The sequence below is a fragment of the Balaenoptera ricei genome, chromosome 3, assembly GCF_028023285.1.
Source record: "Balaenoptera ricei isolate mBalRic1 chromosome 3, mBalRic1.hap2, whole genome shotgun sequence".
Lineage (NCBI taxonomy): Eukaryota > Metazoa > Chordata > Mammalia > Artiodactyla > Balaenopteridae > Balaenoptera > Balaenoptera ricei.
Window position 1 is genome coordinate 155,319,282 of NC_082641.1, and position 24,678 is coordinate 155,343,959.

The 24,678-nt window shown below is 38.8% G+C and overlaps 1 protein-coding gene across 1 annotated transcript in view; it reads right to left on the minus strand.

Moving 5' to 3' along the window:
- LOC132363423 (ELKS/Rab6-interacting/CAST family member 1-like) overlaps window positions 1–24,678 on the minus strand; it is a 136,611-nt gene that overhangs the window by 77,065 nt on the left and 34,868 nt on the right. The window contains 5 exon segments of the mRNA XM_059919125.1: window positions 1,892–1,918; window positions 1,921–2,061; window positions 6,400–6,561; window positions 11,769–11,843; window positions 23,178–23,594. Coding sequence (XP_059775108.1) covers window positions 1,892–1,918; window positions 1,921–2,061; window positions 6,400–6,561; window positions 11,769–11,843; window positions 23,178–23,594 — 822 coding nt within the window.

Below are 24,678 nucleotides of genomic sequence, written 5' to 3' on the forward strand. Positions count from 1 at the left end.
GTAATTGCTGAAACTCCGTTAGTCCTAAAAACAAATATAAAAACCATCCAAGAATGACCACAAATACAGTCTTTGTTCTCTATGGTACAAGAAACCAATCACAAGCCCATCTGTGTGAGACCTAGCTAATAAGAACACTATTTCAGAGGGAGGTACAAAGAGAAGGATGGGTTGCCAAGGGGAAGAAGTCATCTATTAGACTGTGACAAGCTTTTAAGTGTTTGCATTATCATTAACCAACTGCCTGGTTCCCTGGTTCCCACATCTGCCACCTCCATCCAAAACTATCACAGCAGCACTTGCCAACAGGCTCAGCTCCAAAACACTGGCGCCCTCTTCTGACCCCTTTGTAGTACTGCATTCATACCAGGCACTGATGTGAAAATCTCTAATAAAGCCACAAATTAATAAATTTGCAGGTAACATTTTTCAGATAATTCTGTATTTGCAATTCCCTGAATAAACCTTAATTTAGCTTGATAAAAATGTTAAATAGCAGACCTTCTACATAAAATTTATGCCAATGAAAGAAAAGCAACAATGTTCTCTTACCGTTTTAACAGTTTACATATATTAGCTGATAGTATTACAAGAATTAGAAGGATGCCAATAACTGACAGACAAAGACCTTACTATGTGCCAGGCACTAGGAGTGAATAAATTAGTTTAATGCTAACAACCTAATGAGGCAGGAACTCCTCTTCATCTTACAGGTGTAAAACGAGGCACAATGAACTTAAGTAATGTGCCCAGGACCCTGCACCTGGTAGCAAGTGGTAAAACTGAAGTTCACACTCAGTAACTGTGACTCCAGAGCCAGAGCCTTATCTACCCCAAAATATCCCTCTGAGGTATCATGATAAAATGAAACGTGATCAAAATAGAAAAAGTATAAGTTGTAAGGAAAATTATAAATACATCATCCAAATCTCTCATTTTCAACAAAATCCCTAACTGTAAAAAAATAAAATACCACACGAAACATTTTGGTCATTTTCCCATTCCTCCTCGCTTGAAGATTCTGAACTTCTGGGTCTAAGATGTTTTTATGCCTTCTTTTTACTACCCATTCCTTTCTTCATTACACTATGCCTTTATTTATCTATTATCTTGTTCTTGAAAAGAAAAGAAAAAATTAATCCATACTATACGCTTTATTTTTCTTCTATACAGCAGAACTGCTTACCTATTCCTACCTAAATTCTCTACTTCATTGAGATCTTTAGAAAATATTTTCCTTAAGACAGTAAATCCAAATAGCATCATCAATTCCTTCTCATTGCAAATATGAGAGATTCTCATCTGCCTGGAATTATTTAGTGTGTTCCTACCTCTAATCAAGGCTGGCAGACTAGATAATCTTCTAATATTTCTAAAAATGCTAACTTTATTTTCAAACAGGACATGAAGGCACATGTCTAATAATCTGCAGTTCAAAACAAGATTTATCTCAAACATTTCTAGATTCCACAGTTTGCCTACTTAAAGCTATTCATAATACCAAAAATTAAGGACACTTAATAACCCAACACAGGCTGACCAAGCTCACTCCCATTCATGACTGAAAGATTTACCACGGGTGAAAACAAATGCTTTTACAACTATCGTTTCATTTCATAACATTAGTTTAAAGTCTACTTAGAAGCACAGACTTAGTCAAAGTCTGAAGTATCAAAAACATATATTAACTGCACCGGTTTAATTTGTTAGATACAAGAACAATAGAAACAAGATGGTTATAGTTTAGTACTATAACTGACCACATCGCTAAAGAATCCATCGTAACATTATTCATAGCTCCCGTATCTCAACACAACAAGAAGTGCACAGGTAACACACAAGAAAAGGTGCCAAGGAATGGGCTCCGTGCAAATCCCACAACTCCTTTTACCTCGTTCTGCAGGATGGCAGCCCTCGAGGCTCCTTAGCAGTCAAGGACTCCTTCAGCACTTCAATGTGCTGCTTGCTGTCTGAGAACTGGTTGGTGAGTGTTTCTAGCTTTGTCTGTAGGGCTAGTAGTTCTCTGTCCTTTCTGGACAGCTCCTGCTTCACCTGACCAATCTAGAGAAGAAGAAAAAGCAGTGTAAGGAAAAAAGAAATAAAACCACCACCTCTGATCTGGATCTTTGACAGATCCACGTCAAGATATACAGCATTAACTTTATGACAGGACACAATTCATCTTTTTGCACCATCTAATCTTAGCTGACCACCCCCCCCAAAAAAACAAAGCTTATTCAACTAATAGCAAAATTTCCAGTTTTCATTTACTGTCTCCCCTAAACTTCTGAAATCCATTAGAAAAGGAATGGAAGAAGAAAAATCCCAATTCACTTAGATGACTATGAGACAGCAGTAAGCATCTGAACACGACTAAAGCAGTTTTCATCTTACTAAGTCATAAGAAACTGCAAATCATACAGCAGGATTAGTGTAGATGGAATACAGAAAGAAAAAAGAAACTTCCTACTATTGCTATTTAAACTCAAAAGCTGCACATTTATTTTTTCATTGTTGTTTTTTTCATTCTCAAATGAAAGTGTACATAAAGTCCTTCTTAAAAAGCCACTTTAGTGTTATAAGGCATTATAAACATGTGCTTTCTAAAAATTATATAATTTTGAGGAGTTAGGGGTACTGACCTAAAAGAAAGATTCCACCTACAAAGTTATATTACCTACAACATGTCATATCAACTAAATGGATAAAAGTATATAACCTAAATAAAGAACGCATAAAATCTCATTCTCTAAGAATCTACATGTGTAATCAAATTTGAATTACTCTGACAGAGTAATCCATACATCAACAGGTGCCACTCACTCCCCCAGAAATTTTTCTCATCTTAACTTAGAAAACATTTAACATCAAACATCTCCTTTACATTTCTACTGTGTTTCTAAGAATTTTTACTCTTTTATTCTAAATGTAAGCCAAATTAACAGAAATCATATCTGTTTTTACATTGTATCTACTGCCTAAGCAAGGTAGCTATGCACTAAAATATAGACTCTTGGAAGTATAAATTTCACAAGAAGTCAGTAATCTCAGTACCACTGATGAAACAAAAAATACTTTTTAAAAAGTTGAAGGTATCTAAAGTATTTTGACTGAAATAATCTTAGGCATAAGGGACAAAGTTTTTGAGAACAATTTCCCATGAGAAAGTATGAAATACATTTGACTGTAATTAAAATTACTTTTAAGGAGGACTAAAAATAAACTTATAATTTACTGTTCTGTTTCATCAGGAAGACAAGCATTTTTCTCATATGCATGAAATCTCTACTTACAAATAGAATATTCATTCATTCAACAAACATTTCTGTGTGCTCACTGTATGCAAAATACTCGCAGCTGCTAAGGACATCACTGGAAGATAGCTGTAAACAGCAGCTACTTCCATCCTGTAACACAGATACGTACCCAGGAGCTGCCACATACTGTAATGGTGTAGCATCTTTCATGACATCCCTTTACCAACATCCCACCCCTAACAAACAGAATGCACTAAAAACGCACTTGTGGTATGAATGAATAGTCAGGAGAAACGTTCAAAATGTTCTCACCTCATCAGCTAAAGAACTATGGCTTAAAGATTACTCAAATTTCCAGCTACCTCTAGACCATGTGATCAAAAATAAATATAAAATCTCAGTTTCCTCATCATCTGCATTACTAAATAATCCTCAAAGAATGCTATACTGACCATAAAGACTGAGAAAAAGAAGAAAATATCCTAAATAGAAGAGTTTAGAAGCACAAATTTTCCTTAAAAGTTAGGAGCATAAGGCTTTTGCAGTCAATCCCATGTGAGAACGAACGAGTGTGTCTTCTTGGGTAACTACCTCTCTAAGCCTTGGTTTCCTAATCAGTAAGATGGAGAAAGCAAACCAGTGCCACTGTACCGCGTACAGATTAAACCAAAAAAATGTAGAGAATGTTTAGCCTGTTGTTCGACACAAAAAGAAATTAATAATACTAGCTGAGGAAAAAAAAGTTATAGATCAACTTCTCCTCTAGACAATACATGGTTACAACAAACCAAATTGGACCCTTTTAGACAAAATATCTCACTTTTCTATCTATACTATAAAGTGGTCCATAAATAGCAAACACACTAAATTAGCACAAGTGGTTTTTTTTTTTTTTCTTTTAATGCTGCATTCCAGTCTTATCCTACCGTAATTTTCAGAAGCAGTTTTTTTTCCTGACACTTGTGAGACAAATGCGTGCACAGCCTAGTATAGGGCAGTGGAGTGCACAGCTTACCAGCACAGGTTCTGGAACCAAATGGCTTGTGTAAAAATCAAACTCTGCCTCTTACTAACTGTGCTTCCTGAGCACCACTGTGTTACCTCAGCTTCCTTATCCATAAATTGGGTTGAGAATATACCTACCTTAGTAGGTTATAAAATGCTTATAGTAAGTACTCAAGTGTCAGCTATTTTATTATAATCATTATATCACAGTTTGAAATGGAATTTCAAGTTCTCTAGACAGATGATTGAGCTACTGAATAGATTTAGAGACTTTAAGTTTCACGCTACTTCTAACTGACCAGATAACTAAATAAGCTAATCACTTCTATACATCTGTTCCAAAGAAAGTAAAATTTGTTGCAAAATCACCTATCGGGGACTTAAAGATGACGTCTACATATGAAGGTAAAGCACTTCACTCAAGAAATCAGACTCAAATAAACCCTGGGTGATGGACCTACAACATCTGCACATTCTTTGTACCTAAGAAGAGAAAGAGACCATTCACATAAATCAACAAGTTTCCGGTTAACAGGAAAGGAGTCGAGAAAAAACAGCTTTGAAGCACCATCCACACAGTGACAAAGCAACAATAAAAAACCAGGGACAGGGCTTCCAGAGCACATGAGGGCTCGCTGCACACAGGGTGGCACGTGGGTCAAACCGGTGAACAGGAGTCAGTTAAAGAGCAGAGCAGGCTGGTCAGTGCTAGTCCCAGGCAAAGCTGCCGACCACAGAGTGAAAGTGTGAGCACCCAGAGCCAGAGCAGCAGGGTCCCACTGTGGGATCACTGCACGCAAAGGGTAAATCTTTCGGCAAAGACCTCTGCCTGAAGACCAGCCGCTCTCTTTTTCAGCTCCTCCCCTTGAGCCTCTTTCGAATTTAGCTCCTCCTTCAGTTGCTCTACCTGTCACGACACTGTTATTCTTTTTCACTCATGTGTCAACTTAGGTCTTCTTATTATCTGCTTTTGAGCCAGAGCAGTAACTGGAAATAACAATAACTCATATAACACAATCAAATCTGTTCCCCTAATTTCCTCTTCAAAGGACCCTAGATGGGCTCACTATTTTCACAGGGTAATGGACTGAAATGTGCTAATCAGCAAATGGGAAGCAGAGATGATATTTTATTTTGTTCTCAAGTTAGAATGATAAATCAAAACTAACAGAAAGTTGGATATGTGAATTTTTAAGTTCTAAAAGTTACATGAAATTGGTCGTAGTCATTGATAACAGATTCTTAAAATAACAGAGGAATATTCTACTGACTTATATGCAGGTATGGGTATCACAGAAAGAAGCCAGAAACTGTATCATTAAAGGAACAGTGTTCACTTCTGAGAAATTAGGGAACTAACACAATTGGGATATGGGGGGCAGGGGGAGGGGGAGGAACACTTATTTTCTAGCTAATATTTTATAATTGAAATTATGGTCTTTAAAACACCACAGACCTGATAAACTGATAACTGTAATAAACTAAGTCCTCCAATTTGCCTAAAATAGTTCATAGGATCAAAATAAATGCCTTTGGCTCTAAAGAAGGAATACTGTGACTGAGGTTATAATACAGACTGATATGTCTCAGCGATGCCTATCCTACTGTACATACACCCCAAGTGCACGTGGGAAACAATAAACCTGATACACATGGGTCTTCTCCAAGGGAGAGCGCAAAGGGCTTTCCTTTAGGGAACTGTGTTTGAAGGGAAAACACGATTTTATTTAAGCCATTTCAGGAAAAAAAAGGGGAGGTGGATTCAGTCTCTTAGGCTGAATTTGACTTCTAAATTTGTTCACAACACATAGAGAACGCGATGTTTCATATAGTGAGAAAAACTCATCTGGATGTAATCCTACTAATCGCCTCAGAAGTACTGGTAGACATGAAATGTTAAACTGTGATAATACACACTTAGCCTCATACAAGTAATTTTCTTTGAAGTGAAATCTGAAATAACTATACAACATCAGTAATTCTGACTTTAATTCTGGGAAAGTTCTATCTGAAAGAATTACGGTACAAGTATTCTTCCCTGAAGCCTGATAAAACAGCGTGAGGTCCATCATCACTAAAGAAGTAGGAACATGCATCAATTTTTCAAACCCCATTTAAAAATCACGGTATCACACACCATGACCTTGTTTTTCATAAATTTAGAATGGCTCCGATAGACCTCCATTTGCCTCATTTCTTCCTCTCGTTCTTCAGTGCTCAAAGCCCCGTTCGATTTCAGCATCTGAATCTCCTCTTCCAAGTCTCAGAGCCCACGCTCCATAGAGGAAATTTTTGAATCCTGAGGACAAAGGAAGATTTAGACATTAAAGTATTCGCAAAAAGTCAGAGAGGTTGCACAAGTCTGTCTTTACAGATGTGAAGTTTAATAAAGATAAACAAATATGTAGAAATATTGCAACTGGTGCCTTGCTTCTAAAATATATCCTTCATGGCCATATGGTGGAGAGGACTGAGACTGAGATCTATAGTATGATTTTTCCTCTATCCTTTCCTCTGCACCCTTTTGATTAAAATTGAGAGTATTAACTAAAGAAGTAGAAGCAATGGAAAACTAGTTAAAGTTTCTAAGTACTTTATGGTCAACAAACTTCTAGTGAAAACATCTGTAATATTAACAGTAAAACCTTTTCTAGCTATAATATTTTATCGTTTTACTTGACCCCCCCTAAAAGGCTTATTTCTGCCCCCAAAGGAGTGGGGAAAAGAGTAAGAAGGTTTCAAAGATTTACACAATAATGCGTATAACCCTTATCTACAATAATAAAGATCTGATAACGTCCCACTGCAGAAAAACAAAGGGATGAATAATTACGTTAACAGTTACACTTTATCACACAGTGGTCCCGCCTTTTCCACAGTTTTACTTTCCGTGGTTCTGCTTTCTGTGGTTTCAGTTACCTGAGGTCAACTGCGGTCAGAAAATATCAAATGGAAAATTCCAGAAAAAAACAATTCAGAAGTTTTAAACTGTGCACCGCTGTTCCAATCAACATGATGAGCTCTCACACCATCCCATTCTGTCCCACCGGAACGTGAATCATCCCTTTGTCCAGTGTACCCGCGCCCGTTAGGCACTCACGGCAGCCGTCTCGGTTATCAGATGGACAGTCCTGGCATCACAGTGCTTGTGTTCAAGTGACCATTTTTACGTGACAGTATTTTATTTAATACCGTCCCCAAAGCACAAGAGTAGTATGCTGGCAATTCAGATTTGACAAAGAGAAGCCGTAAGGTGCTTCTTTTAAGTGAAGAGGTGGAAGTTCTCACTAAGAGAAAAAATCACATGCTGAGGTTGCTAAGATCTACAGTCAGAACGAATCTTCCAGCAGTGAAATTGGGATGAAGGAAAAAGAAATTCGTGCCACCTCAAACTGCAAAAGTTACGGCTACAGTGCATGACAAGTGCTTAGTTTAGATGAAGAAGGCATTAGATTTGTGCAGTAAGATACTGAGAGAGAGAGAGAGAATGAGACCTATTCACATAACTTCCATTACAGCATACTGTTATAACTGTTCTATTTTACTATTAATTACTGTTGTTAATCCCTTACACACTGTGCCTAATTTATAAAATTAATCATAGGTATGTATAGGAAAAAACATAGTATATATAGGCTTTGGTACCATCTGTGGTTTCAGGCATCCACTGAGGGTCGTGGAACCTATCCCCTGCAGATAAGAGGAGGCTACTTACTGCATTAGTAATCTTACTTATTCGCTATACTTCACCATGCATTGCAAATATCTCATAATGATTTCTAAAAAGAAACGTCACTGTCCTTGTAAATCAGCATCACCACGAATATCACCTCCTAGTACAACATCCGTCTATACTCATTTTCTTGGTTTTGTCTGTCACAGTATCTAGTTTATCCCCAGATTACTTTAGATGTCATCAGTTACAGAAAAACTCCTACAAAGAATAGATACTTTTACATCTATAGTTGCATATGCTTATTCACCTAAGAAGTAAAGACCTTAAAGAGCATAAATTCAGTATAGCTTTATTTTATTTGGAAGTTTAGAGAAACCATTCCTTTAGGAAGAAATTTTGAGACTGACTTCCTCTTTTCACTTTACCTCAAGCCTGTCTTGACTGACTTTCTTTGTTATCTGAGAGTATGCCGATAAGAGTTAAAGGATTTATCATGAGACACTTACAGCTAGCTATTTTTAGGTTCGAGGGAGAGGTGAGGGCTGTACTCCTCTGACTTGCATTGCATTACCTTTAAAAATAACACAACGAAAATTTTTTTACAAATCTATTCAAATGAAACTTACATTTGGTTCAAAATTAAACATATTAAATTAACACAATCAGAGACACTCTAAACCTAAACCAGGATTTTGATTTACTCATTTAAAGCTATCCCGGCCCATGAAGAATAAACAAATAAACGGCTTCAAATGCACTATCTGAAAATCCCAACACAGACAGAGAGGCAGCTCTTGACCAAATCAGACACTCACTAGCAAATCATGCACCATAAAATCTGCACCTAAAAAGGGACCATAACTGCAGCTCTGAAAGCCATGAGGCAGAAAAAGAACCTGCCAGGCTACTTTCTGGGATGAGGCCAGAAAATTAACGCCTGATATGTTGGACTAGTTGTAGCACCGACCAGTACTCAGGCTGGGTTTATTTGAGGACAGCCCCTTCCAAGGAGGTTTCTTACTCCTAGAACGTATAATAACTAAATAAATAAATTCTTTATCATCTTACTACTCTATACTTCCCCAGCCCTGGGTCTCCCATCATTAATCAACCAACCCCACTGAGTCCACTGAAATCCTCTTTTCCTTGTTAAATTTCCCAAATGCTCAACTTTTTTTCAAAAGTTGTCTCCCTGCTCTAAGTAAACCCAGGCTTTCCCGAAGGATATAATTTCCCCCAACGCTCTCCACTGAAGTTCACTAATCCACCAGCATCACAGAGTGGCAGGGAGAAGTGTGGGCATCCTCCAGGTTCCTCCATGCTGCTCCCATTTAAAGCTCACACTCCTCTTCACTCTCCCTCCGCACGGCTGCCATCTAGGGGCTTCCCCGTCACTCCCGCCCGCTGAAGAAGTCTTCAGCACCCGGCTGACAATAGATCTCTCCTTCAAATGCCACTCTTGCCATAATCCTAGGATTTCAATGTCCAAATTCCTTGACATCCGTAATGCCAACGCCCTCATCCTCCGGTCCATTTTAGCTATCCAGTTTACAAGACCACATCACCCAGGCCTCTCCTCCCAGGCCTGACACACCGTCACTCACATTAACTGCTGCTCTTGTACCTCACAGAGTCCTCCACCTCCCTAACTTCTACATTTTCTCCCAACCTGTCCATCCATTCTGAATTCTCTTCCTTCCTATCCAGGCTACATTCCTGGACTCATCATCCCAACTACTCCTTCACCTCCACCCTCAATTCACTTGCATCCCAGTCATTCTGCCATATCTACCCAGCAAAACTCTAACCCTACAGCAGTCCAGTAATTCCTCCCTGCTCCTCCACTGCTAAAGGGAAAAGAAGAAGTTAGAGAAGGGAGAAGGAAGCAGAGGGAAGAAAGTGGGAGAAAGGAGGAGGGAGAGGAGGAGGAGAGAGAAAAGAATATTACGTCACCTTGAAGACAGCTGGGCTCTTTTATTGTCCACCATCACCTCCTTTCCCATTTCCCCCAAAGACCAGTCTAGGTCTTCATGATCCTCTCAAGCTCATGCCACACTCTCAGCATCTCAGCTATTGCATCTGCAATTTCAACATAACATCCACCTGACCCCACTCGGCCACCAGAATCTCAGTCTCTTGCTTCTTAGCAGAATGGCTGGAGGCTAACACAACTTAAAATAGATCTACTGCCAGTTAAAACCAGTACACTTCCCTGTGCCATCAAAAGGCAAGCAAAATAATTCTGTGAACACAGGTACACTCGTGTGTTTTTAGGTTCCAACAGGGATCAGGAAATAACATGTACAAATAAACTTGTGGGAAATGTGAGTATGTAATTACACCTTTCTAGAGGCTGTTTACAAGATTATGTTCAAGACTATGAATTGTCTAACTATAAAGAACCCAGAATCCACTAATTTGGTATTTGTTTGGTAAACCCTTTCCCCAGTGAGAATAAAGATGTATACAACAATAAAGACAAAGTTTTAAGAGGAAATCTTCTAAATTAAGAGAACCATTCTGATAACTGTACTTGAGAAGCATCTATTTACATAAAACTATTTATATACCAAAAACTAAAGACTCTTGCCACATCAACAAATATTAAATGAAGGCACATGATGCAAAACACCGTGTCAAATTTTTTAGGGGATACAAAGAAGTTAAAAAAAGAGACAGAGAGGGCAGGAGGGGGAGAGGGAGGGGTCCCTATCTGTAAGAGTCTTCTAGCTCTTGCAAGAAGGAATATGTTGTTAACAAAAATAATAATAGCATAGCAGCTAACACTGACTGAATGTTTACTATGTGCCAGGTCCTGTTTAAAGTGTTTTACTTGTTTTAACTAATTTAAACCACAAAAGAACCCATGGGATAGGTACTATTGTTATCACCATTTATCAATAAAGAAATTAAGGTATGGAGAGGTTAGGTTACTTGTTCTATGTCATACAACTGGTTAAATAAAGCCAGGTTTTGAATCCAGGCAATTTAACACAGAAGGCAAGCGCTTAGTCACCAATCACCATAACGTTCAGCCTAAAGATTTCTAACTACTCAGTAACTTAAAGCAGAAGTTTTCAAAGTATAGTCCGTGAAAGCCTGGGGGTGCCTCCTAGCCCTTTTGAGAAGTCAAAACTATTTTCATAATAATACTATGACTTTATGTGCCTTTTCCACTGTGTTAACACGTGCACTAAAGGTATAAAGGACAGGCAAAAGCGCTCGTGCCTCTGGACAACAGCGCCAAACCGTGCTAGTCGTCAGTGTAGTCTTCAGTGTCAGCACTCTCAGACAAAAAAGAAAACTAAGAAAGAACATTTTTAAAACACTGGCTCACTTAGGAATGTCCCTGGTGACTTTTCATATGCTCAGCCCTTGAGTATGTATCTCTGTACCATGCTGTGTGACGACACAGGAAGGGGCCAGGCCCGGCTGCTGCACCTGGGTGTGACGCTGCTCCCAGGACAGCACTGGGTGCTCTGTGAGCTGCAAGCCCAATCAGGTACTTTTTTCACGGAACCCTATTCTTAACTCGAGAGAAGAACTGACACACAAACTTGGTATTTGGTGGACATTTTCTTAAAAACAAATGAAATGAGTCATTTTAAGAGAATAAGGGGCCCTGATATCAAAAGGTTTGAGAACAGCTGACTCCAAGAAATGCTGGACAAGAGGAGACGAAACTGAAGGTCTTTTAATGTGTCATTTTCATTAAGTCTTACTATTTCTTCTCAGTCTACAAAATGAGTGAACTATTAATACATACCACTTTCTTAAACTCACACATTAAAGTGTGAAATGACACATAAGATTCCTTAGGAAGTTCTCACCTTCATTTCGATAACAGTTTGCAGAGCTTTAGTTTTGGCAGAATCGGGGGCATTCTCAAATCTCCGATGCATCTCCTATACAAGAGAAGCAGAAAAGAGAGTACGTGTCCTCCTTTTCACTCTCATTTTTTCAACAGGGGAGTGGAGAGGCAAGGGAGTAGTAGTTACATGCAAAGATGACTACCCCGGCCTTGTAAGATATTCTGATCCACTTTCTGTCTTCCTGACCTTTCCCTGTGGACCAGGGAGCACACAGACTGCATTCAGGCTAAGGGGTACAGGAGGGTCCCCGTCTCTGCACACCTGGTTATACATGGTAAGTCACACAGACCCCAGCCACCACAAGAGGTGAAGCTCTGGCACATCCCCAGGTTGTGTGTCACTCTTCCACAGGACTCCAAGACATATTATCAGAATGTCACTCTTCCACAGGACTCCAAGACATATTATCAGAACTCCAAACAATCCAAAAAGGGGATTAGAAATAGTCCCTTTTTAAAAGGAGAAATCAGGACTTCCCTGGTGGCGCAGTGGTTAGGAATCCGCCTGCCGATGCAGGGGACACGGGTTCGAGCCCTGATCCGGGAAGACCCCACATGCCGCAGAGCAACTAAGCCCGTGCGCCACAACTAGTGAGCCTGCGCTCTAGAGCCCATGAGCCACAACTACTGAAGCCCGCGCGCCTAGAGCCCGTGCTCCGCAACAAGAAAGGCCACCGCAATGAGAAGCCCGCGCACTGCAACGAAGACCCAACACAGCCAAAAAGAAATAAATTTATTTAAAAAAAAAGAAAAAGGAGGAATCAAAGTAGCCACAGTCCGCACTGCACAAAACAACTGAAAGCATTTGTGTGGACAACCTCCTTTGCACAGCATCCTCCCCCAGAGCAACAACCACCGGGCTACCTACGATGGAAATCTCTCTCCAGAGGGGCTACAATCAGATAAAAAAAGAAGGTAAGACTGCTGAACAAGTTTCCTAAACAGTCTACAGGTAGCAAATGGCAGAAAAACATAGCTATTTTTTTCAATCCAAATGTCAGTGCGTTCAGGATCAGAAAGGAAGGAAGGAGATGGCAGAGTATCACAGTTCGGGTCTTCAAGGATCACCCTGAAGTTACCAGACCTCCTCAGGCTATTTTCTTGTCAGATTCTGGGAATGTCTCTGAGTCAGCCAGTACTTCCAGAGTACCCTGGTACAGCCCCTAGCGATGGCAGAGAATACAGATGGATATTTTCCATCTGAACAGTGCTGGTGAAATTCTAGCCCTGCCCTCTGCTCTGCCCATTTGACATGTATATAGATGTTTCCTAGGTCACTCAAACTTATTTCATCCAAAACAAAACTCGTCATTTTCTCCTCTTTAACCTAGCCCCTCCTCTGAAGACTGATGAGTCTTGCCCATCTCCTTAAATGGCATTACCCTCCCGGTGGTTCAAGCCAAACAGCACAGTGTCTCCTTTCATTCCTCCCACATCTTCACTTCCTACCACCTTCTAGAGCAGGTCCTAATTGTTCCAGCTTCAAAAGACTTCTTGAATTTATCATTTCACTCCAGTTCCAGTCTAGTTTAAGCCTAGATTACTACAACAGCCTCGAGTTAAGTTTCCTTTCATTTCCTCTGTCCATTTTAAAGAAAGCAATGGTGTACTCTAGATAAAGCATCAACAAGTCACGGCAATAGTCTGTTTTCAATCCTTCAACGAGTTTCCTATTTACTTCTCACCCTCTACAAGGTCAACACAATCTGATCATAACAGACAGAAGACTAGCCCTCCTGTCATAAACTATGTTAAAATTAGACAAAAATGCATAAAGCAACTGTTTTCAGACGCTGGAAAACAAGCAGCACAGGAGTATGATGATCCTTGAGAGAAGAGAAACTAACAAGGTTATGGTCCGGACTTGCTATCCAATATGTGATGCAGGGAGAGGAAGACCAAACAGAAAACAGCAGTCCCGCAGAGCTCAGAAGACAGATCAGTGGGTAAGAGTCCCAAAGACAGGAGAAATGTGCAGAGCAGAATGACACAGAGGAAGAAGCTAGCCAGAAAAGCAGCAGTGTCTGATCTGACAGGGGTCCCCTGGAGTCTTTGACCAAATACTAAGCCTGCATGTACAGGGAAAGACTCCACAGTGTCAAAGAACAACTACCAGAGAGCTATGAGTTGAGCAACTACCTGAACGCACATGGGGCTGGGAAGAATTCAAGCTCCAAAGAGCCAGAGTGGAGAGAACATCAGAGGCACTGAGCAGAGACACCAGAAAGGTCACGTCTTAGGAGTAGAGACAGTCTAGCCCTGGAGGGAAGGCTACCTAGACTAGAGCCAACAGAGTGTAAAAGCAAGTCTCGTTAAGGATCGAGTTAATCCACAATTAACCCCTGCAAGATAAAACACTTCATTAAGACAGTAAAATGCAGAACACATTAATCCAGGACAAAATCTGAACACATTAGTTCAGGCCATAATCACCTCTCACCTGCATTAAAACAACAAACTCATCAGTTACCCCCCAGCCTCCAGTCTGTCCACACTGAGTCTACTCCCTACACTGTAAACAGGTGATAAATTGGGCGCACAGATATTAGGGAAATTTCCAAATGCTTTCCAGTGAAACTATTACAATTTCATTTTAAACTCTAGCAAGCATATCAGCAATATATAAGGAAAGAAATCCATTTGAATAAAAAAAAAATCCTCTTCTGCTAAGGAACTAGGGTGCACTTTAAACCATTCGCAGGCATAAAGCTTTCCTGTTAAGAGCTTGTAAAACCTATCAGTCCTAACAGATCTCCATTCAAAGGCCTGCGCATTAAAGCTCATTATGAACACATCCTGCAGTCAGTGGGCTGACCAACTCCCCTTTCCCAGAGAGCACATCGAGCCTCTGACTCCTGCACTGTTAATAAAGGGAGAGGACTCTGGGAATAAAAAAGAATGTACCATTCAGACAAATGTAAGAAGTCGAATGTGCTAGTGCTTGCTCTATTTCGCTCTTTTTAGCCTGAAAATTTTCACTCTACACAAATTAAAGAAAGCTCAGAGATTCATACAGGTAGAATTATCTGGATCTTGTTATACTGTCAACTGTGGTACACAGTAGAAAACGTGTTCAGTTCCTCTCACTGATTTAATAAAGAATAATGACTAGAGAAAGAAAACAAACAAGTTAGGAACAAAATTTCTCCGTTGTTAGTAGTTTCTTTCTTTTTAAAAGTAAGTCAACATTTACTTACACAACTGAGAGAAAGGAGCATTTGTGACTGAAAAGTAGTACTTATGTCTGAAATTTCTTTCTTTCAAGTTTCAGGTTTTAGCCTCCAGCACCCTTGGTTCAAGGGTAGACGTCCCTTCAGCAGATTTCAATCCTCCACACAAGTTCTGGGCTTACTGTACTCCACACGGAGAAGTGAAGAAGGAACCCTCACTACTCCTCCTGTACCTCAACTCTGCCATTGTCAGACAGCACTGCACTTTGACCCTTTACCATCTCAAGTAACAGCATGCTTCTGAGAAAACATATCTTCCTGTCAAAATGGAAATGAGGTACAAATGACACAACAAAAAAAAAAAGATGAGGAAGGATAACCTGAATCAGTAAGTTATGCAATGCAACTGTTCACACTTTCCAAAATCACTAGGAAAGGGAAAACTAACTAGGGACCCTTTTTCTTTTTTAATTCTTCCTACTCTTTGTCCAAAGTTTCTGTTTTTTCTATATACGTTTATTTCTCTTTTTTTCCCTCTAACCTCCTCTGCTTTTACCTGACAACTGCCAAAGATACAGATGGGCATTCCTCAGACATGTTAGAGCCAAAATTCCTGGCCTAGAACCTGGTTAAAGAATAGGGCTTTTTTTTTTAACATCTTTATTGGAGTATAATTGCTTTACAATGGTGTGTTAGTTTCTACTTTATAACAAAGTGAATCAGCTATACATATACATATATCCCCATATCTGACACCTTCTTTTTTTTTTTTTAACATCTTTATTGGAGTATAATTGCTTTATAATGGTGTGTTAGTTTCTGCTTTATAACAAAGTGAATCAGTTATACATACACATATGTTCCCATATCTCTTCCCTCTTGCGTCTCCCTCCCTCCCACCCTCCCTATCCCACCTCTCTAGGTGGTCACAAAGAACCGAGCTGATCTCCCTGTGCTATGCAGTTGCTTCCCACTAGCTATCTATTTTACGCTTGGTAGTGTATATGTGTCCATGCCACTCTCTCACTTTGTCACAGCTTACCCTTCCCCCTCCCCATATCCTCAAGTCCATTCTCTAGTAGGTCTGTGTCTTTATTCACGTCTTGCCCCTAGGTTCTTCATGACCTTTTTTTTTTTTTTCCTTAGATTCCATATATATGTTAGCATACGGTATTTGTTTTTCTCTTTATGACTTACTTCACTCTGTATGACAGACTCTAGGTCCATCCACCTCACTACAAATAACTCAATTTCATTTCTTTTTATGGCTGAGTTAATATTCCACTGTATATATGTGCCACATCTTCTTTATCCATTCATTGTTGATGGACACTTAGGTTGCTTCCATGTCCTGGCTATTGTAAATAGAGCTGCAATGAACATTCTGGTACATGACTCTTTTTGAATTATGGTTTCCTCAGGGTATATGCCCAGTAGTGGGATTGCTGGGTTGTATGGTAGTTCTATTTTTAGTTTTTTAAGGAACCTCCATACTGTGCTCCATAGTGGCTGTATCAATTTACATTCCCACCAACAGTGCAAGAGGGTTCCCTTTTCTCCACACCCTCTCCAGCATTTATTGTTTGTAGATTTTTTGATAATGGCCATTCTGACTGGTGTGAGGTGATACCTCATTGTAGTTTGGATTTGCATTTCTCTAATGATGAGTGATGTTAAGCATCCTTTCATGTGTTTGTTGGCAATCTGTATATCTTCTTTGGAGAAATGTCTATTTAGGTCTTCTGCCCATTTTTGGATTGGGTTGTTTGTTTTTTGATATTGAACTGCATGAGCTGCTTGTATATTTTGGAGTTTAATCCTTTGTCAGTTGCTTCATTTGCAAATATTTTCTCCCATTCTGAGGGTTGTCTTCTCATCTTGTTTATGGTTTCCTTTGCTGTGCAAAAGCTTCTAAGTTTCTAGGTCCCATTTGTTTATTTTTGTTTTTATTTCCATTTCTCTAGGAGGTGGGTCAAAAAGGATCTTGCTGTGATTTATGTCACAGAGTGTTCTGCCTATGTTTTCCTCTAAGAGTTTGATAGTGTCTGGCCTTATATTTAGGTCTTTAATCCATTTTGAGTTTATTTTTGTGTATGGTGTTAGGCAGTGTTCTAATTTCATTCTTTTACATGTACCTGTCCAGTTTTCCCAGCACCACTTACTGAAGAGGCTGTCTTTTCTCCACTGTATATTCTTGCCTCCTTTATCAAAGATAAGGTGACCATATGTGCGTGGGTTTCTCTCTGGGCTTTCTATCCTGTTCCATTGATCTATATCTCTGTTTTTGTGCCAGTACCATACTGTCTTGATTACTGTAGCTTTGTAGTATTGTCTGAAGTCAGGGAGCCTGATTCCTCCAGCTCCGTTTTCCGTTCTCAAGATTGCTTTGGCTATTCGGGGTCTTTTGTGTTTCCATACAAATTGTGAAATTTTTTGTTCTAGTTCTGTGAAAAATGCCAGTGGTAGTTTGATAGGGATTGCATTGAATCTGTAGATTAAGAGTAGGGCTTTTAAACCTCAAACACTGCTGCAAATCTTAACATGAGAGCAGTTGCACTAAACAAGTTTGTTGACTAAAATATTATAGAGACCAAAATTAACATACGTGTAAATGTTTTAAAACAAATTAGTATTTTAATTTTTTTTTTTTTTGGGGGGCCATGTTGTGCATCATGCGGATCTTAGTTCCCTGACCAGGAATCGAACCCGTGGCCCCTGCAGTGGAAGCGCGGAATCCTAACGACTGGACCGCCAGGGAATTCCCAACAAATTAGTATTTTATTCATCACAATAGGATCTACATTTCAAAAAAACAGGAGCACATATAGAACTGAAATATTTATTCAGCCTATAGACAATGCTTGGTATGCATATGGATAGCCAATTCAAAAATTCCATAGCCAATTCAGGTATGTTCTGCCAACAGACTGAGAACCAAACTTTGGTGTATCACGGAATCACCTGTAAAGCCTGTTAAAACTCCATATGCCTGGCCCCAGGCACTAACCACGTCTTGACTGTAGTTCAGTATGTGTCCAATAGGTGTCTTCACGCTTCTATCCATCAAAGGAAAGGCACTCCAGTAAACAATACAAAATCTAACAATAAGTCACGTAACAATGTAATTTCAGTACAAACAGAAAATATAATGCTTAATTTAATTTTTGTTTTTCTTCTTTGGCTTTTATTTGGGGGAATTATTTACCTGCTATCTCCAGAATCATGTTCATAAACAAAATGGAAAACTAATCACAAATGTTCCTGGATATGAATGCCATTTTAATGTTACTGTATTTCATCAAATCTAAGATGCCACTGATTGTAAGGTAAACCACTGTTTAATGTGCTGGAAAGAAAAGAAGGAAATGCCTCCAAATAAACCATGACCCAAGCTTCTATCATTCAGAATTTTTATTTTATACTGATTGCAAGACCCTTTTTTACTTATTTAACCATAAAGTTTAATCATATATCATTTTGAACTGTTTTATAACTTTCTCCATACCAATAACTGTTTCAATGCTGGTTCACAGCATAATATTACTGAAGACATACTGAACAACAGCTAAAGTTAACATGAGAAATAGCAACAATACTCACAACATTGACTAAAATGAGCAGCTGTTAACTGTTTGTGAGTACACAGGCAAACAAATCAAGCAGGACTGTGGCCTTGCTGACAGAGATTTTAAGATGCCATCAAGGATAAGACTTATTAACTCAATTTCATACTGTTGAGATGGGGAAAACTATGAGTCTTGGAACTGATGAAAACCCGCTTTTTAAAAAGATGGACAATAACCCAATAATAAGAAAACCTATGGATATCCCAGTGTTGCCAGCTCTCAGTTCTTTCTGCCTTTCTTGACACACTAGTGATATAATGCACAATAGCCATTTCAAGTCACCACTCACCCAACCTAGAGTTGTTAAGTTCTTTATTAGACTTCCTTGCTCACTCGTAATTCTCCCTCCCCCATTTATTCTCAACACAGCCAGAGTAGATTTTAAAAGCTAAACTAGATCACTCCCTTGATTAAACATTGGTGCAGTTTTCTCTTGCACTTTGAATAAAATTGTTGCATTACCTGCAGGGATCCTGAAGCCAAGTGCTTTGTCTCCTAGAGGGCATGGATTTTTGTTTTGCTCACTGCTACTATATTTCCTTGTGCTCTGCACATGGGTTAGTGCCCAATAAATATCTGATGAATGCAATGAATGACTCTGGCCCTGGCTACCTCTTCAACCTCTCATCTCATGCCTGTTTTCCCCTTAGACAATATGCTTTTGTCCTCTAGTCTCCTTGCTGTCTCCTGAAAACTTCTCATCCGGCCTTTGAAACTGTTAACCTTCTTCATGAAATGATTTTACCCAAATGCTCAGCAAGACTCTTTCAACTTTCTTCAGATCTCCCTTAAAGGGCACCTCCTCAAAGATGCTTACTTACCCTGTTTATCCCCTCTCCCAACATAATTAGACTCAACTAATTTATTTCCTCTCATAATTATGTTTATTGTCTCTCACCAGATTTTTAAGTTCTAGGAGGGCACAGACCATGTGTTCTGACATGAAAAATGTATACCCAGCGTGTATCCCAGGGGTCACATACATTCTAGAAGCTCAATGGATGTTTGTTGAGTAATGAGCAAAGAAAGGCTGTGCCAAGTGCCTCTAGCACCTTGTCACTCTGGAAACGAAACAGTCAAGCCACATGTTACAAAGCTTTACTCCAAATTACCATTTTAGCTTCTGTTACCTGTATTTTCTAACATACACAAATTTAATTGTTTAAGCCTCTTGCTATGGCAATAAAAGATTCTTTCCTGTCTCAAGATTGTATTAAAACCTTTCTCTTACATTCTCTTCTAGTGTTGTTATTTTTTAACAAGTAGCTATTTCATCTAGAACTTAATTTGATGTAACTATGTACTGTTTTCCAAATAGATGGCGATTATTCCCAAACATGTATCATATGCTTAAAACTATATTATTTCTGGGTTCTATTCTGTCTCATCAATCTAGCTATCTATTACTGTGCCAGTACCACAGATTTTAATATCACTGGGTTTGAAACACATATATCATGAGCTGCTTAAACAAGTGTTCCCGCACTGTTCTTCTTGCAAAGAAACTGCAACATCATTTGGGCACGTGTCAAGAATATTCCTATTGGGATTACACTAAATTCACAGAGTTGGGGGAAAGCAGCATCTTTATATTAATGTTCCCATCTACATTGTAATGAAAATTTAGCCCTATCCTTTCCATTACCGTTACTGATATTATTTATTCCATTTTCCTTATCTAACAGCACTGCCTAACACTTCCAGAATAATGTAAATACTGATGAACAGTATCTTTGCCTCTCCCTAACTTTAATGGATGCGTCTTAGTATATGTCAGAGTAAGCGCAATTCTGGCTACTAGTTTAAAATATGTTTATAATACACATTTACTGAGTTGTTTTATTTAAATCATGCTATAAAGGTATCATTCCATTCTTATTTTTAGTTCATTTGGTTTAGTTTTCAAAGTGTCTAACATTTTATCTAATGTCTTTGAGATAGCTATCAAACACTATGAGGTTATCTTTTCCTTTCACCTATTACAAATTATAACTGTGAATGACATATTGAGCCATTCTGGATTCCTAGAATAAACTCCTTTTGGTCAGAATATTATCCTTTTATCATAATGCTGATTTTATCTGCCAATATCTTATTTATAACTTCTATACCTAAACTCATAAGCAAAACTGGTTTGGGGTTTTAGTTTGTTTTCTAACCTTCGTTAGGTTTTAGTATCCAGTGGTCACACTGGAGAAAAAAGAATTGGAAAAGCTATCCTTCTTTCTGTAAGCTCCAGGCTTAAACTTCTTTCCCTACATTTCAACTTATTCAACCAACATTTCTTGAGTACCCACTGTGCATTTGTTAAGACACTGACAAGATAAAATTTCATATATATATATATATACACATCCTTGGTGCAAAAAATTAAGTGAACAATGAAGAAACACACATGGAAGTATACTATAATATTACTGGCTCATCTACATATATGTATAGAGCTGCACAAGGAAGACTTCACAGAAGAACTGCAATTTGTGCTAAGTCTTGAAGGCAAGTAGGAGACAAAGAAAGGAGAACCAGCATTCTAAACATATGTTCATGAAGCAATCACTTCTACTTGCTCTTAAATAATTTTAATCCATAGGACTGTGTTTCCTGTAAGATGACGCTACATTACTAATGGCAACTGGAATTGTGTATTGATACAACTAACAAGGCCTATATTTCTTTCCACATTATGTTCAGAAGTGGGACTTCATATTTGTAGAGCTTGTTACTTCAAAATTAGTCTTAAATTCATGTTTTTTCCTACTACTTGTTCAAATTCACCATATTGCTGGTTGTTCTCTGCCAGAATAACACTGTGGCTTTCCATAATCCTTAACTATTCACTTTTTAGTAACTCCAAAACTCAAAAATAAATGGGCACAGGTTGAAATATTCAGAACAGAAGGAGTAAAAACGTAACATTCAAAGTTCATCACGATGCTGGTAGGGTTTTCATGCTGCATGCTATCTGAGATGATTACACCTTCTCTTACAATGTTCTATGGCCAGGCTCCAGGTTACCTCATTAAAATATAAACTCTTGAAAGTAAAATGAAAGAAACTCAGGATGGTGCCTACAACACAGTAGTTGATAGAAAATTTTCTAAAACAATACAGTCCAGTAATTTGAAGATTGTAACGTACATAGCTGCAGATTAACCATAAAAATACAGTATATGCTTCTGGGAGGATAAACTGGTCCAATCACTCTGGGAGACAAGACTGATATTCAGAGTTTTGAAAACGTACACACCCTGAGCAAATTCATTTCTGGAAATTTACGCTAAAGAAAAAAATTAATGTACAGGGATATATGGTTAGGGATATTCAGTGCAGCACAGTTTTATAATAATGAAAAATTAACAGTAGTCTAAATTTTCAACAGTAAGAAATATAAATAAATGCAACAGAACATTATAAATTCAACTGAAATTACAAAACTCTACATGTACTGACAAAGAAAGATGTTCAAGACAAATTATTAAGAAAAGCGGGTAACATTACCCGCATCATGCATTATGCATCGCTGCACTACCTAATACAGTAGCCACTACCTACACAGAGATACTTAAATTTAAATTTGATTAATTAAATTTAATTTTAAATTAGTTATATTTAAATGAAATTTAAATTTCAGTTCCTCAGTCACACTAACCACATTTCAACTGCTCAACAGTCACATGCAGCCAGTGGCTACCATATTGCAGAGAGCAGATACAGACCGTCGCCATCATCAGGGGAAGTCGCTGTTTTCCTGCTTTTAACCGCCTTCCTCACCCTTCATTTAAAAAGGGATTATTCAGACTGGCACTAAAATAGTTCTGAGATTTTTTTTCCCCCTATCCAAATGTGAAAATTATCTGAAGACTCTGACCTCATATAGAGAAGTAGAGCTGTCATTTTTTTTTAATTCAATGTAAGATGAATTCTTCACTTAAGCTTTCTTAAAATGAAGCATTACATAGAAAAGTGAAAAATTATCAGTAGACACAGTGGTCAGCTAAAGTCTGAGTTTCCTCTCTAAAAATAAGTGACAGCATACCTCTGTGTCATTCCCTCTAGCTGTGCCTCCAGGGCAGCAAATAATTTTTATCACGGATCTTTTACAGCAAGGCAACAGTTTCCATGGAAACCACAGGGCAAACATCCATTACTGCTGCCTAGGACTTTATAAGCACACCGAAACTGAGGGAATCACTTACTTTCAATTATTAATATTTTAAAATTGAGCAGTAGTTAGCTACTTTAATTCTGGTTTTGTTGTGTGTGTCTCTATGAACAAATCAATAGATGAGGAACAAATCAAGAAAATTCTGTGCCCCTCTAGCAACAAAATGAGTCTACAGAAATCAGGAGGGGGGAAAAAAAAACCCAGAAAGGTATTAAACCAGTATACATGCCAGCCAATGTCATCTCATACAAGACAGCAAATCAGAACAGAAATCAGTGCAGAACTTAGGTAAGAAAGAAGAAATTCCCTTGCACTAGCTCAGGAGAGCATATAAATTTATCTAGGTCAAAATGCTGACTAATCAGGAAAAAAAGACAGTCATAACAACTGAGAAAGTGGCCACTCACCTCTCTCAACAGAGCGTTCTCTTTTTCCTTCTGCTCCAAAAGGCTTTCGAGGTGGTGGACATGCATCTCTGCCTCTGCCAGTCTCCTTGTTCTCTCATGGTCCTCCTCAGTAGCCTTAGCAGAAAGCCCCTTGCTCTGCAACATCTCCAGAAGCTTCTTGATGGATTCGTCCCGAGCGTTCAGGGTTTGCTTCTGAGTCTCAATCCGCAGCTCCATCTCCTCCAGAGTCTTTCGAAGGAGGAACAGCTCCTTGGCCTGCCGCTCATGCTCAGTGTGCAGCCTCTGAAAGTTCTCCTCCGTCAGCTCTGCCACGCAAGGCTCACCAGTCCTACTGTTACTATCCTGTTGAAACAGCTGGTTTAGGTCCCTCTGGATCCGCAATTCATCCTGGAGAGCCTGGACTGTCATTTGCATGTGCTGGTATAAAGACAAAAAAGAAAACCCAAATGAGCTTTCCTCCTCAAGTAGCAGAAACAAAGCAGACTACGGGCAATGAGAAAGCAGCTACCACAGCTCTCAGAACCCTGCATTTAGCAAATGAGGATTCACATTATTCTGTTTTACACTGTCTTTAAAACTGATTGAGATAATCTGTACAATGTCAGTAATTTAATTTGTGTTTATTACCAACAGGAAACAAGGTCAGTCTGGCAGCTCCTCACTTTGCTTGACTAAATAAAGACACTGTTCAAGATTAACAGAAGGTATTACACGGAACTGAAGGTGAGGAGTGGGGAAAGGCAGGGGAAACCTATAGGAATACGGACACATCATACAAAAAATTTCACCAAAAAACACAAAGGATGGCAAAATACAAAATGACTTTTAAGTGCTTTACAATTAAGTTAGCACATTAAATAATAAACATATGAGTGCATGCCAGAATGTGCTTAGCACTCCTTACGTGTTAATTTATTTAATCCTCACTATAACACATGTACTATTTTTTTTTCCATTTCTTTTATTTTTTTAAACATCTTTATTGAAGTATAATTGCTTCACAATGGTGTGTTAGTTTCTGCTTTATAACAAAGTGAATCAGCTACACATATACACAAGTTCCCATATCTCCTCCCTCCCGCATCTCCCTCCCTCCCACCCTCCCCATCCCACCCCCCCAGGCAGTCACATAGCACCAAGCTGATCTCCCTGTGCTACGTGGCTGCTTCCCACCAGCTATCTATTTTACATTTGGTAGTGTATATATGTCCATGACACTCTTTCACCCTGTCACATCTCACCCCTACTATTATTTGAATTTTATTGATGATGACACCAGGCATACAGAGACTTAAATAACTCACCCCAAGATCACACAGTAAGTAATAGAGCTGGCATTCGAATTAAAGCAATTCTCGCAGCCCACTGAAGCTAGTACCCAAAGGTAATTAGATAACTTGAAGCTTTAAAAACAAAAAACAAAACACAAAAAACTGAGGCTGTGTGAGCTATTTATACAGAAGAAGATAACAATATAAGTGAGTAATTTGAGTAATTAAAT